This window comes from Theobroma cacao, chromosome 9 (assembly GCF_053813885.1).
Source record: "Theobroma cacao isolate CCN51 chromosome 9, ASM5381388v1, whole genome shotgun sequence".
Taxonomy (NCBI): Eukaryota; Viridiplantae; Streptophyta; class Magnoliopsida; order Malvales; family Malvaceae; genus Theobroma; species Theobroma cacao.
In genome coordinates, this window is record NC_142647.1 from 11,012,989 (window position 1) to 11,027,203 (window position 14,215).

Genomic DNA, 14,215 nt, shown 5'->3' on the forward strand with positions numbered 1-14,215 from the left:
ACATATTCTAAAAATTTTCAAACATCAATGAGTAATATTATGGGGAAATAAAGTGCATGTATATGCATTCATTTTATTTTATTTTTTTGAAAAAGGGTATTTCATTGGTCTCACAACCGTTGCATTCAATTTAATTTTGCAGCATCAAAGTAGTGGGTGAGAGGTAGATTGGCTAAAATATCAAAATTAATGCTAGTAATACGTAAGGGAAAAAAATTATATTTTTTGAAAAAAAAAAGAATCAATTGAATAATAAAAATTTATAAGACTTCAAAACTTCAATTCTTTAATTAGTGTAAATACTATGACTTAGAAAATTATAACAATATTAAATGGAATTTTTTAGAAATTAAATGCAAACAATAGAATCTCATACTTTAGAAATTTAATTAAGAATTTAATGCAAAGAATTTGATTCTGAGAATAATTTATTTTGTTATAAATGCATTTATTTTGCTTATGGTAGAAGCAAAATAATTCATTTGTTATTTATAAAACAAACCTACCATTCAACAATTATATAGATCTTTATAAACGCTTATGTATAAAAGAGCTGTTACAAAATAATAATCATAATAATAATAATAATAATAATAATAAAATCATTTACAAAATGTTAAAAAATTTGTGAATAAGTACTCAATCGAGGAAATAGAAAATAAAATATGCCAATGGATACTTCAACACTCGTCTCTACCTTCCCCTTTATATGATGGTATTTATAAGTAACATAAACTGTTTATGCTAAAGGGCAGATTCCAATGATTTTTTATAGAAAATTGAATATTCAAAATCTATAATTTCATTATTTTAATTACAGTTATGTGAATTTAAAATCAGATATTTGACCTGGGAAGTTGCAACTCTTTCTAACTTATCAATTAAATAAATATTAACTTTCATGATATAAGGGTTGGATTCCTTTCAATTTATATATATATATATATACTACTATTTATGGTGGTGTAGTGTAAAATTCCTAATTTACAACATACCAATTGAAAATGTATAGTATATAATACAAAAGTAAACTCTTTCTTTGAAGAAAAAAGAGAAAGAAAATATAATCTAACTTTTTTTAAAATAGCGTTTGGTATGAGGGAAGTGAGAATACATTTTCTATAATATGTCTAATTAAATTACATTACAGTATTTGTTTAACAAAAAATCACTACAATGTAAGATTGCAATGCAATCACATTACAATCAATTGATGTAATGTGATTGCAATCAAATTGCATTGTACTCTGCAATATTGTTAAAGACATTTTTATCATTCAATTTTATTACTTTATTAAAAGAATTTTGCAATGTTAAAGTTTGTTTTCTTTAATATAAATTTCAAAAGATGTTTTTTTATTATTCTTAATAGCCATGGTGAGTTGGTGATTGTCAATAAAACATATATTTTTAAAAAAAATTAAATTAAAATATAAAATATAAAAAATTATATTAAGAAATGAAAATAATATATATAAGATTATAATAAGAAATAACAATAAAATATATGATATTAAAATATATTTAAGAGATGAAATTATATAAAAATTAATAATAAAAAATATAAAAATATTAAACTTACATTTTAATAAATAGGAATAATTCTAAAAATTAACATTATATTCCGAACAAAGTATTTATAAACAAAATCCTGTAATGTTATCTTCATTGTATTTTAATCATTACTTTGCTTATAAACTAAACACTATAATTTTATTTTCCCTACAATCATATTAATTGTAATTAAATTAACTATAATCATATTGTATTGTAAAACACCAAACACCACCTAAATGTAATAAATATAATAAAATTGAATTTAATTGACAGTTTAAATTTAAAAACAACTATCTGTACAATTTATGTCATATAATGCTCAATCTTATTAATAAATATAATATTTTAGGAAATTTTTTCTTTAGTTTGTTTACATGAATACATCTCATTTATGATTAATTTTTAAAATTTTTTATGATATTATATGATAAGATATGATATTTGATATTTAGAAATAAAATTTAGCACCCAATACATATTTCGATTTAATAACTATAATAAAAAATAATTTAAATAAATTAAGTTTGATTTCATAATAATTTTATATAACTTAACATTTTTTGTTGTAAATAATAAAGATTTGGAATATATTTAGATTTTAAATATAGATTATAATCAAATATGTTACAATTCATAATTCTATAATTCTATAATTTATTAATATAAAAAAGTGGACTCCAAGTGCAATACAAACCAAACACTCGCTAGTCCTGAGTTGGGTCCCTCACCTCACCTAATCAAGATACACCCGACTTCTCAGACATTTAAAACAAGGTGCCGCCTAGTCGCTTACCTTCAGATTTTCCTTTCTTTTTTATTTTTATTTTAATTTTAAAAAATGTGGTTTTTACTTTTTATTTAGGCAGAAAATCCCAGCGAGCTGCTTTTGTAGATAAAGTGGGGTCCACATGCTTTTCAACCCACGTGGCTTGAAACCGAGGCCCCACTTATAAGCATCAGTTTCCTTTTTGCTAACTATTTTATCCACCTCACCTCTGAGCTATCCAATATCAATTTCTGCGTCCCAACCGAAACTTACAAATTTTAAATTAATGAAATTAAAATTAAAAAGAAAAAAAGAAAAGAAAGGAAGACCAAACCTTAACCTTAGACACATAAATTTCTGACAAAGACTTGGGCAGTTGAATCATCAGGTCGCCACGTTGACCATTAGGACCTCTCCACGTCATCTTTGATTGGTAATGTATAGTTGGTTCTGGTCGTATTCGATGCCGAGCCTCATTTCAATGTTTAGTTTTTACATTTTAAGATTAATCTCTTTTAATTCACATGTTAAGGTTTCTTTGGTATGATTTTATGAATTATTGTTGCTAAGTCATCAGGGGTGTTATTGATGGATATATGTCTTCATAAAGGGGAATTGTTTGCTTCATCTTTTCTTTAACCCTGCTTAAACCTTGGTCAAAATCCAATTGAAATAGTACATCTTGTAATTTAAAAAAGTTAACATAATTTTTATCTTTTGCTAATAAGCAAGATTGTTATTCTTACTTAAAATTTTACGGCAAGTTAAATCTATAAATAACATAGCATAACTTAAATTTTAAATATCTAAATTCAACATATGTTGACCTTTGTTTAAATTAGCTTTGATAAAATTCATTAAAATTTCAAATTAAACTTGAAAGAAAATTCACTTGCTTCATTTGCTAATATACACTTGAATAAGATTTTTTTTTACTTTATTAATACTTTTTTCTTATAATTGTTCTTTCAATTTATATTTTTTAACACGTTATCAGTACGATCCTCTAATCTCTCAATTTTTGCCTTCAAAAAAGATTTCAATGGTTGCTCTTTAACTTTTAGTTTTATCAAATCAAGCAAATGACTTGATATATCTCTGGTGTTTTCGCTCCCTAAAAATAACCTTAATGTGAATTTACTATCATATAATATATATATATATATATGTGTATATATTATATTTTGTCTCTTAATTTATTAAATCGGAATGTAAATTTGCTATTATATAGTGTACATCATATTTCAACCCTTGATTTATTAAATTGGATTGAGCATACAAATATATATAATTATATATGATCTCTTTATTCTGCTATTAGAATATGATTTGATCAATACATTATTTCTTTACTTTGAATTTCAAATATAATTATACTCAATATATGTAAATCTATCATTAATACTATGAGATTTTGCACAATACATCTTGAATTGAACATATGAAATTAATGCCGTATGATATCTATTTTATAACAAGTGAAAACTATTATACTTTAGGTAATATGAAAATATGACTTGTTTTAGATTTAATGTCTTTTTATGGCTAAGCAAGAATAACGAATTACTAATGCAAAATCATATATCTCATCCATGGCCTGAAGTAAACGCGACATTATTTAATAATTATGGTCATGGATGTAATTGGTATAATAGTTGCAATTGTAGCAATTATATTAATCACTATTTTAATAATAAGAATACATTTAACCATCAGAAATTGACAGATGCATCTACCCACCAGAAGTGAATAAATAGTGAAGAAATATAAGAAAAAGACAAAAGTAAACAGAATAAAAGGAATATAAAAAATATCTATTATCAATATAGCATGAAAAGCTATTAGTCACGTACTTATTATACATCGAAATATCTTATTGAACTATATCAAACATCATTAAAAGCTAAAAAAAAATACATATCAAAAAAAATTTTGTTCAAGATAATTTTAACCATAGTCAAGTTGATATAACACATTTGGATATTGTTGATTTTCTTGTCCACCCTGAAGGAGAAACTGATCATCTGATTGGTGATGTAAATATCCAAAAAAAAAACTTAAATAATTTGTTGGTATGTTTTAATATATATCTATTATGAAGATACTTTTATATGTTCTCATTATATTTAAATGATATATTCTTATTATGTGTTTTAATTCTATATTTAATATTCTCTTATGTTAAGTTGTAAGTTTCTTACTATATATTTTATCTTATTGAAGACAAATATTAATACTTATCTGGTAGTACAAGATTAATTGAAGGTTTCGGAAGAATTAATATTTTACTATCTAGACAAACAATGTTCATAATAGAGGATGTATTATTTCAACTGAATCTCAAATAAATTTATTAAGTTTTTAAGATATTCGTCTGAATAGACATTATATTGAAATCATGAATGAAAGAGACACTTAATACCTTTATATTATATCTATTATCTCGAGTAAGGAATTTGTGTTGTGAAAATTACCCGTTTTGTTCTCTAGATTGTACTACACAAATATTAGAATGATTTAAACTCATACTATAATAAACTAAAAATTTACTAATAATTTTAATGTTTAACAGACCAATTGGACTATCCCTAATCAATAATGATACAAAAAAATTATTGAAAATTCATGTGGCCATCTATTAACAAACTAGAAGGTTTTTCAATTTAACGAATTCTCATGTATTACTTACTCTCAAGGTAACTTAATTATAAGACTATCACTAGTTAAAGTTGGGACCAAATCTCTTACATTTTTAAAACATATTCAAGGTGATATATATGAACTTATACATTCACTATGTGGACCATTTAGATATTTTATAATTTTAATTAATGCATCAACTAGATGGTCATATATGTGTCTATTATCTACTTTGGCATTTACAAGATTACTCACCTAAATCATTTGTTTACGAGTATATTTTCATGATTATGCAATCAAAACTATTTATCTTGACAATGTTGGTGAATTTACATCTAAAACTTTTAATGAATATTGCATATTAGTTGGAATAACTGTTGAATAACCTGTTGCTCATGTTTATGCAAAAGACGGTTTAGCAGAATCATTAATTAAACACTTTCAACTAATTGTAAAGCCATTACTTATAAAAACTAAACTCTTCATTTTTGCTTGGAATGCATGCCATTATGCATGCAGCAACACTTCTACGCATCGAGCCAACGAGTTATCATAAATTCTCTCATACATAATTGGTTTATGGTTAAGAACAAAATATTTTTTATTTAAGAATTTTTATATGTGCAGTATATGTCTCAATTGCTCCACCTCAACACCCAATGATAGGTCTTCAAATGATGTTAGGAATATATGTTGGATACGAATCTTTATTTATAATCAAATAGATTTGGATATGAATTTTTCATAATTGTTATTTATATTGATGACTTCAATATTGTTGAAATCTCGAAGAGTTATCAAAAGCCGTGGATTACTTAAAAAAAGAATTTGAGATAGAAGACTTTGGAAAAACAAAGTTTTGTTTGGGTCTTCAAATTGAACATTTGATAAATAGAATTTTTATCAATCAATCAAATTATATTGCAAAAGTAGTAAAATGATTTTATACGAATAAAGCACATCCATTAAGTTTACCAATGATTATAAGATCACTAAATGTAAAAAAAAAAAACATTTATGACCTCGTGAAGATGATGAAGAACTTTTTAGTCTCAAAGTACCATATTTTAGTGCAATTAATGTACTAATATATCTTGTTAGTAATACACGACTTGATATATCGTTTACTGTAAATTTATTAGCAAAATATAATTTTTCTCCAACTCAAAAACATTGGAATGAAATTAAATATATACTTCAATATCTCTGATGAATAATGGACATGTGCTTATATTAGTCAAATGTATCAAAATCAAATGTAAATGGTTATGCAGGTATATGATATTTATCTTATCTATACAATGCTATGTCCCAAACAGGTTATTTTTTCATATGTGGAGGTATGACTATTTTCATAGTGTTTTGTAAAATAAACTATAGTTACTACTTCTTCTAACTATGTAGGAATTTTAACAATTCATGAAACAAGTCATGAATGTGTCTGGTTAAGATTTATAACTCAACATATTTGAGAAACGTATGACTTGTCAATCAAGAAAGAAATTCCAATAACATTGTATAAGAATAATATCGTTTGCATAACTCAATTAAAAGGAAGATACATTAAAGGCCATATGATAAAACATATTTCATGAAAGTTCTTTTTTACTCATGATTTTCAAGAAAAAGGTAATATTAATGTTCAACAAATTTGTTCAAGTGACAATCTAATAGATTTATTCACCAAAGCCATTCCTACTGCAACGTTTTAAAAGTTTGTACAAAAGATTGAAATGCGTCATTTTAAAGATTTTAAATAATGCAGTCATTAGAAAGAGTAAAATACACACTATACTCTTTTTCTTCATTAAAGTTTTTCCTATGTGGATTTTTTTGGTAAAGTTTTAACGAGGCAATATTTCAAACACATATTTTTGAAAAGAATTATGTAATCTATTTCTTTCACTTAGGAGTTTTTTCAATGAGATTTTTTTAATAAGATTTTCACAAGTCATAATTTAATACAATGGACATGTTATGAATATATATGTGAATGTCTATTATTTAATAATAAAAAAAGTTCAGATCAAGTTATACAGTGTAACAAGCCAAATACAAGAAGTGTAATTTGATTTAAATTTTTAAATTTGATTATGCATAAATTAGATTAAAATCAAGATTTAAAGAGTTATTGGCCACGTCGCTCTTTTCATTTGTAAATACATATTTGAATGAAATTTTTTTTTTATTTTATTAATATTTTTTTCCTAATAGTTGTTGTTTCCGTTTGTATTTCATAATAATAAAAATATTTTTCCAGCAACAAGAGAAAAACTGAAAAAACAAATGAAAAAAAGCAGCTAGGGGAGGTTGAGTCATGAAGATGACGTGGCACAACTTTTGGCACTTGTATGCATGGAAATCATAAAAAGAAATAACAAAATGGCTAAGTTGGTGGGTGACGTGTCAACCTGTAGGAGGCTGGCAAAGATTGTTCCACTGATACGCGAATCAGCCACGTAATCAGTCAAAGACACGTCCGTGACTTTGGCTTTGTTGAACCAGCCGAACACGCCATGTTTCCTCTGTAATAACTCCAGGTGGCATTTTCTAGAACCCCCTTAAAATTATTTCGGGAAATTGAAAAAAAATTGTGTTGGTGTTTTTCTGTCAAAATAAATATTTGAATAAAATAAAGAAATAAAAAGGAAAAGAAAAGTCTTTTGAAAGAGAGAGAGAGAGAGAGTCTGATGGATAGGCGTCGAGAGTTGAAACAGAAAAATTCCTGACCGAGTAAATCTGTAGAGGATTTTCGACACGTTTCTTTATTTTCTTTGACGTGTGACTTTTTTACTGTTTTGAATCAATTGTGTCATTTAATTATTTCAATCAATTATCTTTTATTATTTTTTATAGAGATAAAATTGCAATCAATACAAAAATTTTCATTTCCAAACAATCACCAACGTGATTTTTTAGTAATTAATGACAGAATAAAAGTGTTAAGACATTTCTTATTTATAATGCATAATAATACCGTCGTCAAGGGTCATGTTAATCTTTAAGTCAAAAAGACTAATTATTTTCTTTTTTAAAAGAAAATAAATTCATGTTCTTTACATAAACTATCATTAGCACAATCTCTAACATAACAAAAATATGTTAGCAGCTAATGTCAATGATTAAACGTTTAATTACACAATTGGATAAGCCTAATCTCAATCACATTAAACATGCTCAAAAGATAACACAGTGCTAACTTATATTCCTAACAGTTTTTTTTTTCCAAACTTATCCAATCTCTCATTTATTGTTTTTATTTTTGTAACTCTAAAATTAAAATTAACATTAAACGGCAAGGATAACAGTAGTAAAATAAAAGTAACCAGTGGATCAGACAGAACAGAAGGAGTCGGTTACAGTTCGAACAGAATCCCATGCTCCGAACCTCATTTGATATTGGTGTGGACTCATCCAATCAGAACCGTCCAGTTCACTGCCTTTACGTACTCACATATATTATTTCTCCTCTTTCTCTCGGTCTTTCGTTCTTATCCTCTGCCTGCTTCTTTCCTTCTTAAGAGCTATTTCTCCCTTCTTTTCTTTCTCTATGGAATGTGTATCAATATCTTTGATCTCGATCACTGCTAGATTCATTTTTCTTTGCAGTGCTCTTCTATAGTTTCCCCTAACATAACCCTAAGCAGCAGCCTCCCAAAAAAACAAGAATTAGAAATATATATATATATATATGTATATATATATATGTAGAAAAATAAATTAAAGTTTTCTTCTTCTTCATTGATTTTTTGAACACCCTTTTGTTTCTTCTTTGATTCTTTTTATGCTCGATATATTTACGTTCATATACAAAGTCTTGTTTTTCTTGCTTGATCCTTTTTGAAACATGGTTTCGAGTTATTGTTTAGACCAATTAAACTTGTTGTCTACCGATGATTTCGGAATAATGAAACGGATCCCTCGAGTCATGAAGGTTCCAGGAGTCATCTCTGAATTCGAAGAAGATCAACAAACCAAGTCTCTGAAAAGGGTTATCATCGTCTCCAACCAGTTGCCTATACGAGCGTCCAGGGACTTGTTCTCCAATGAATGGCGCTTCGAATTTGACGAGAACGATCTCCTTGCTCTGCTGAAAGACGCTGTCCCTCCTGACACAGAGGTGAGATACGTTGGAACTTTGAAAGCAGATATAGATGTGGCTGATCAGGACGAGGTGGCTCACGTTTTGCGCGAAAAGTTTAGTTGTGAAACGATATTTTTGCCTGTGGATATGCAGAACAAGTTTTATCATGGTTTTTGTAAACACTATCTCTGGCCTTTGTTTCATTACATGATGCCCAGGACTGGGAGCGATGGGGTGCGTTTCGATCGTTCACAGTGGCAGGCTTACGTGTCTGCTAATAAAATATTTGCGGATAAAGTTTTGGAAGTGACTGATAGAGATGATGAAGATGAAGATCATGTTTGGGTGCATGATTATCATCTTATGGCTTTACCTACTTTTTTAAGGAGAAGGTCTCATAGGGTGAAACTTGGTTTTTTTTTACATAGTCCTTTTCCTTCATCTGATATCTATAAAGCTTTGCCTGTTAGAGATGACATTCTTAGAGCTTTGTTGAATTGTGATTTGATTGGATTCCATACTTTTGATTATGCAAGGCATTTCTTGTCTTCTTGTAGAAGGATTTTGGGTTTACATTCCGAGTCTAACAGGGGTTACATTGCACTAGAATATTATGGTAGGACTGTGACTATTAAGATTTTGCCTGCTGGGATTCATATGGGGCAGCTTGAATCTGTTATGTCTGAGGACAGCACGGTTAAGAAGGCAAAGGAATTGAAGGAGAAATATGAGGGTAAAATCATGATGGTGGGTGTGGATGATTTGGATTTGTTTAAGGGCATTACTCAGAAATTTTCAGCCATGGGGGAGCTTTTGGAAACCAATCAGGAATTGAGGGGGAAAGTGGTTTTAGTTCAGATTACAAACCCAGCAAGGAGTTCAGGCCAGGATGTGCAAGAAGTTCTGGATGAGGCCAATCGTATAGCAAAGGAGGTTAATAATAAATACGGCCAACCGGGGTATGAGCCAATTGTTTTCATCAAGGGACCAGTCACTACCCAAGAGAAGTTTGCATATTATGCAATTGCTGAATGTTGTGTGGTGACTCCTGTGAGAGATGGGATGAATTTGGTGCCTTACAAGTATACAGCTTGTAAACAGGGCTGCCCTGTTTTAGATAAGGCATTGGGAGTTGATGAAAATTCACCTCCCAAGAACAGTGTTATCCTTGTCTCTGAATTCATTGGCTGCTCACCGTCTCTTAGTGGGGCAATTCGTGTTAATCCATGGAACACTAGTGAAATGGCTAGTGCCATGTACTCAGCCATTGATTTGCCAGAGACAGAGAAACAAATGCGCCATGAGAAACATTACAAGTATATTAGCTCTCACGATGTCGCTTATTGGGCTCGGAGTTTCATTCAGGACCTTGAAAGAGCTTGTAAAGATCATTATCACAAGAGGTATTGGAGAATTGGACTTGGTTTAGCATTCAGGCTTGTTGCGTTGGAGCCTAACTTCAGGAAGCTGTTAGGGGATACCCTCAACTCTGCCTACAAGAGAACAAATAGCCGGTTGATCCTTTTGGACTACGATGGCACTATGATGCCCCCGACTTCTGTGAACAAGGGGCCTAGTCATGAAGTTATTTCAGTCTTGAATCGCTTATGCGACGACCCCAAAAACATTGTTTTCATTGTGAGTGGCAGAGATCGGGATACCCTGAGCAAGTGGTTTTCTTCATGTGAGAAATTGGGTATTGCAGCTGAGCATGGATACTTTACAAGGTAATGTTTTAAAGTTGTGTTCATCTAATCCTTAGATATGTGTCATATCTGTTCCTAATGAAATATATTTTCCTCCTCTTGGTAGATGGACTAGGGATTCTCCATGGGAAACCAACCGCTCAATGGATTTGAGTTGGAAAGAGGTTGTTGAACCTATAATGCAACTTTACATGGAGGCAACTGATGGCTCGTCCATAGAGAATAAAGAAACTGCACTCGTCTGGCACCATCAAGATGCTGACCCTGATTTTGGTTTATTCCAAGCTAAAGAGCTCCATGATCACTTGGAGAATGTCCTAGCCAATGAGCCTGTTGTTGTTAAAAGGGGGCAACAAATAGTCGAGGTGAAGCCTCAGGTACAAAGCGTTTCCAGAAGCTTATGCTGTGGTTAAAAGAGCATGTTCAAAAATTTTCAAGATTTTGTTCAATAATTGAGAATTAGAATTATGAACTTGGAAAAGTCTTAAAAAATGTATTACTTCATTGGCTTGTTGTTTCTAGTGAACTATATTGAAGGGTTTTCTTGTGAACTGCAGGGACTGAGCAAAGGCATTGTTGTGGAAAATCTTATCTCAACCATGAGAGGTAGGGGCAAATCACCAGATTTTCTGCTGTGCATAGGAGATGATCGTTCAGATGAAGATATGTTTGAGAGCATTGCGAGGTCATCCGCCAACCCAACCTTGCCGACCATAGCAGAGATATTTGCTTGCACTGTTGGTCAAAAACCAAGTATGGCAAAATACTATGTTGATGATATTGTTGAAGTCATTGGATTGCTTCGAGGGATTGCAGAAGCATCGGTACAGCCAAATTGACTGTAGAAAAAACCTACAAAAAAAGAAAGAAAAGGAACAATGTTTACATCAGGATTTATTTTCAGTGGGTAGAATTTTCATTAGGCCTAATGATATAGGAAGCCTTGTACAGGGGATACTTTTAACAGATTCCATTACTTGGACCTGCTACACCGCTGGTTCATGTTCTTTTATAATACTATCAAGCAAACTTCTTAACCTGTCTAAGAATTTGCATTCTTTGTACATTTCCCATTATCCCCTTTTTTATCACCGTCAATTGTATCAGAATGAAGAGCATTCCATCTCTCTTTCCATTGTACATATTGGTTAGCTTCAAATATGTTCAAACTTGTCCAAGTATCTTGAATTTGCAGTCCAGCCTCCTAATTACAGACAATGTGACTGGGAATAGTCCATTGGAACAGGTTTCAACATTTTGGACTTCCTTAAATTAATTGATTCATATTAAGAATATTGTGTGTGAATTTAAGAGGGTGTTCAAGTCTCATTTAGAAAAGATTAATCCTAGAGTTTGGAGAAATGAACTGCCATTTATTTTTTTTATTTATAAAAGTATTGTATAAAACCCAGGTTCCAAAATTTTGACTTTAAGATTCAAACTAATTAGGTCGGCAACCATGGTTTTATTTCAAGCAGCCTAACCTAATGTTGCTAAGTCAATCTTAAAGGCAGAGTAGGAATGATCTTTAATTTGATCCTCATATACCGGTCATACTAGGTTTCTATCCTTCAACAGGGATTGCATAAAATATTGAGCCTTCATATACCTATATATACATATGGCATAATAATCTCCTCAGTGATGCATATCCTAACTCTGACATTAGCTAGAAAGCTAAACAAAGAACATGTGTCATTAAGCATATCAAAGAAGAATGCAGTTTATGCCTGAGAATCATCTGTGGGATAATATTTATCTTAGCAGGTTCACAATATTCTTTCAAACCTTTCTTGGTGGGACTTCCCAACTGATCCTTTGGCATCATCTTTAGCATATTGTAAACAACCTTAGCCAAATACTGGGGAAACGATATTTTATGATGATTTTTTGAGAAATAAATTTAATAAACTACTGATACCCGTCAATAGACAAAGATAGAATAAGGATCAAACTTAAATATTCTCCCTTTTATGGGACAATACATATATATATATATAGAACAAGAGATATACATTGGAGGTGAATGAATAATGTTGTAGCATATGCCATTTGCCTTATTGCTGAGTCCAGTCCAGACGTTCTGATTTGTTGAACTTTCAATCTTGTTGGAATGAGAATGCAAAGACTTAAGTTCAAGGAATGGATACCCTTTCCCTGCACAGGCAAACGCAGCAGATTACAACCCTGCAACATGAAAATGAGATAGTAAACCTGGAGAGTTAAGCGTGTTTTTGTTTTGCAGGAATAAGTAGTGTAGTTGGGGTTGGAGAAATTCTAAACACAGAAACATAGGCTGTTAAGAGTGAAGCATGTTGTTGGTGATGATATATAGATTCAGCTGTGGCAACCTCAAGTGCAATTGCATGGTTAAAGATGGAATTAGATAGAAACCTTAAAATGGAGGTATGAGGTACATGTTGTGAAGTAAAGATTCAGATATATATACGCTGCCAAATTCTTCCCGAGTTTGTAAAGGATCTATGGGGTAATTCATCAAAGTGAACTGTGGAGATTGGATCATATTTTCTGGAACCAGTAGGTGGAATCAAATGGATCAGTCTTTCCTTGGAGGCTGGCTGGTATTGGTCTTAAAAAGAAGAGAAAAGTAAAGCATTGAAGAGGAAAGAAAAAGATGATTGAGGTTTCATGGTCTGCTTCAACTTTTATCAAAAGCATTAAAGAGAAAACAAAGATTGCAGTGAAGTGTTGATGATGCTAATCGATAAAGTTGATCATTACTGATTCACCAATATCATTTCTAAACAATTATTTTCCACTGAGTTGTAGGGTTTTGCATTTGTTTATTAACAATGCGATCAACAATTTGGGCCCAAAGCTAACTCAACCTACTAAACCCAAGTTCAAAGAAGCTGTATCTGCCCTTCAGCCCAACCTTCCCCTCTTTAACTTTATCATTTTCAATTTCTTCATATGCTTACTTTATAAAAGCAAAAAATTTTGTTAGTAGTACAACGATACTTTTTAAGTATCAAATCAACATTTGTATTTTAGCATTTCCACTTAATCTTTTTATGTAGAGTTCAAACAAGAATAAACGTGTGTAATAAGATCAATTCAATCTTATATACTAAAAACATAGTTGAATAGGCATGGCCCTAATTTTGCCTATTCAAAGTCCCATCATAAAATTGGCTGACGTGGATTTATTTTATGCATTTCTGTCATGTTTGATTACTTTTCAACACTTTTGTCATTTTATGTTGAAGTAACTACTTTTAAAATACATTTGGCATGGTTAGGTGCCTCAATCAAATCAATTTAATGTTTACTCAGAGTTTGTAGTACATAAGTTTAGGGCAACCAATAATATTATTTTTCCTTTATTGCAAAACAAATTTTGCAATGCAACGTAGATAGTGCAACCTCTAGGAATATGCTTGCAACCAGTTCCTCATTGTGTATGAAACAACTGTTGATTGTTCATTTTAAGGATTAATT

The 14,215-nt window shown here is 30.3% G+C and overlaps 1 protein-coding gene and 1 long non-coding RNA gene across 3 annotated transcripts; one reads left to right on the forward strand and one right to left on the reverse strand.

The window, feature by feature from the left end:
- Positions 1-8,683: 8,683 nt before the first annotated feature.
- On the forward strand, positions 8,684-11,802 carry TPS11 (trehalose phosphatase/synthase 11). Its single transcript, XM_018127187.2, has 3 exons — positions 8,684-10,774; positions 10,860-11,130; positions 11,311-11,802. Exons 1-3 carry the CDS (start codon positions 8,811-8,813, stop codon positions 11,590-11,592), a joined length of 2,517 nt encoding a protein of 838 aa, XP_017982676.2. The 5' UTR covers positions 8,684-8,810; the 3' UTR covers positions 11,593-11,802.
- An 879-nt stretch (positions 11,803-12,681) lies between these two features.
- Positions 12,682-13,464, reverse strand: LOC148760715 (uncharacterized). 2 transcript variants are annotated; one of them, XR_016028510.1, is made up of 2 exons: positions 13,148-13,464; positions 12,682-12,910 (listed from the first exon to the last, which is right to left on the reverse strand). It is a non-coding gene; the product is annotated as an uncharacterized LOC148760715 (long non-coding RNA). The 2 variants fall into 2 exon arrangements; XR_016028509.1 differs by having other exon boundaries at positions 12,682-12,940.
- Between the last annotated feature and the right edge of the window lie 751 nt (positions 13,465-14,215).

What these genes read in the sequence shown, in the direction of transcription:
- TPS11 (XM_018127187.2), top strand. Translation starts at nt 8,811, where the DNA reads ATGGTTTCGAGTTATTGTTTAGACCAATTAAACTTGTTGTCTACCGAT. An exon ending in GAGCATGGATACTTTACAAG is followed by an intron (nt 10,775 to 10,859) that starts GTAATGTTTTAA and finishes TCCTCTTGGTAG; the next exon opens with ATGGACTAGGGATTCTCCAT. An exon ending in TAGTCGAGGTGAAGCCTCAG is followed by an intron (nt 11,131 to 11,310) that starts GTACAAAGCGTT and finishes TGTGAACTGCAG; the next exon opens with GGACTGAGCAAAGGCATTGT.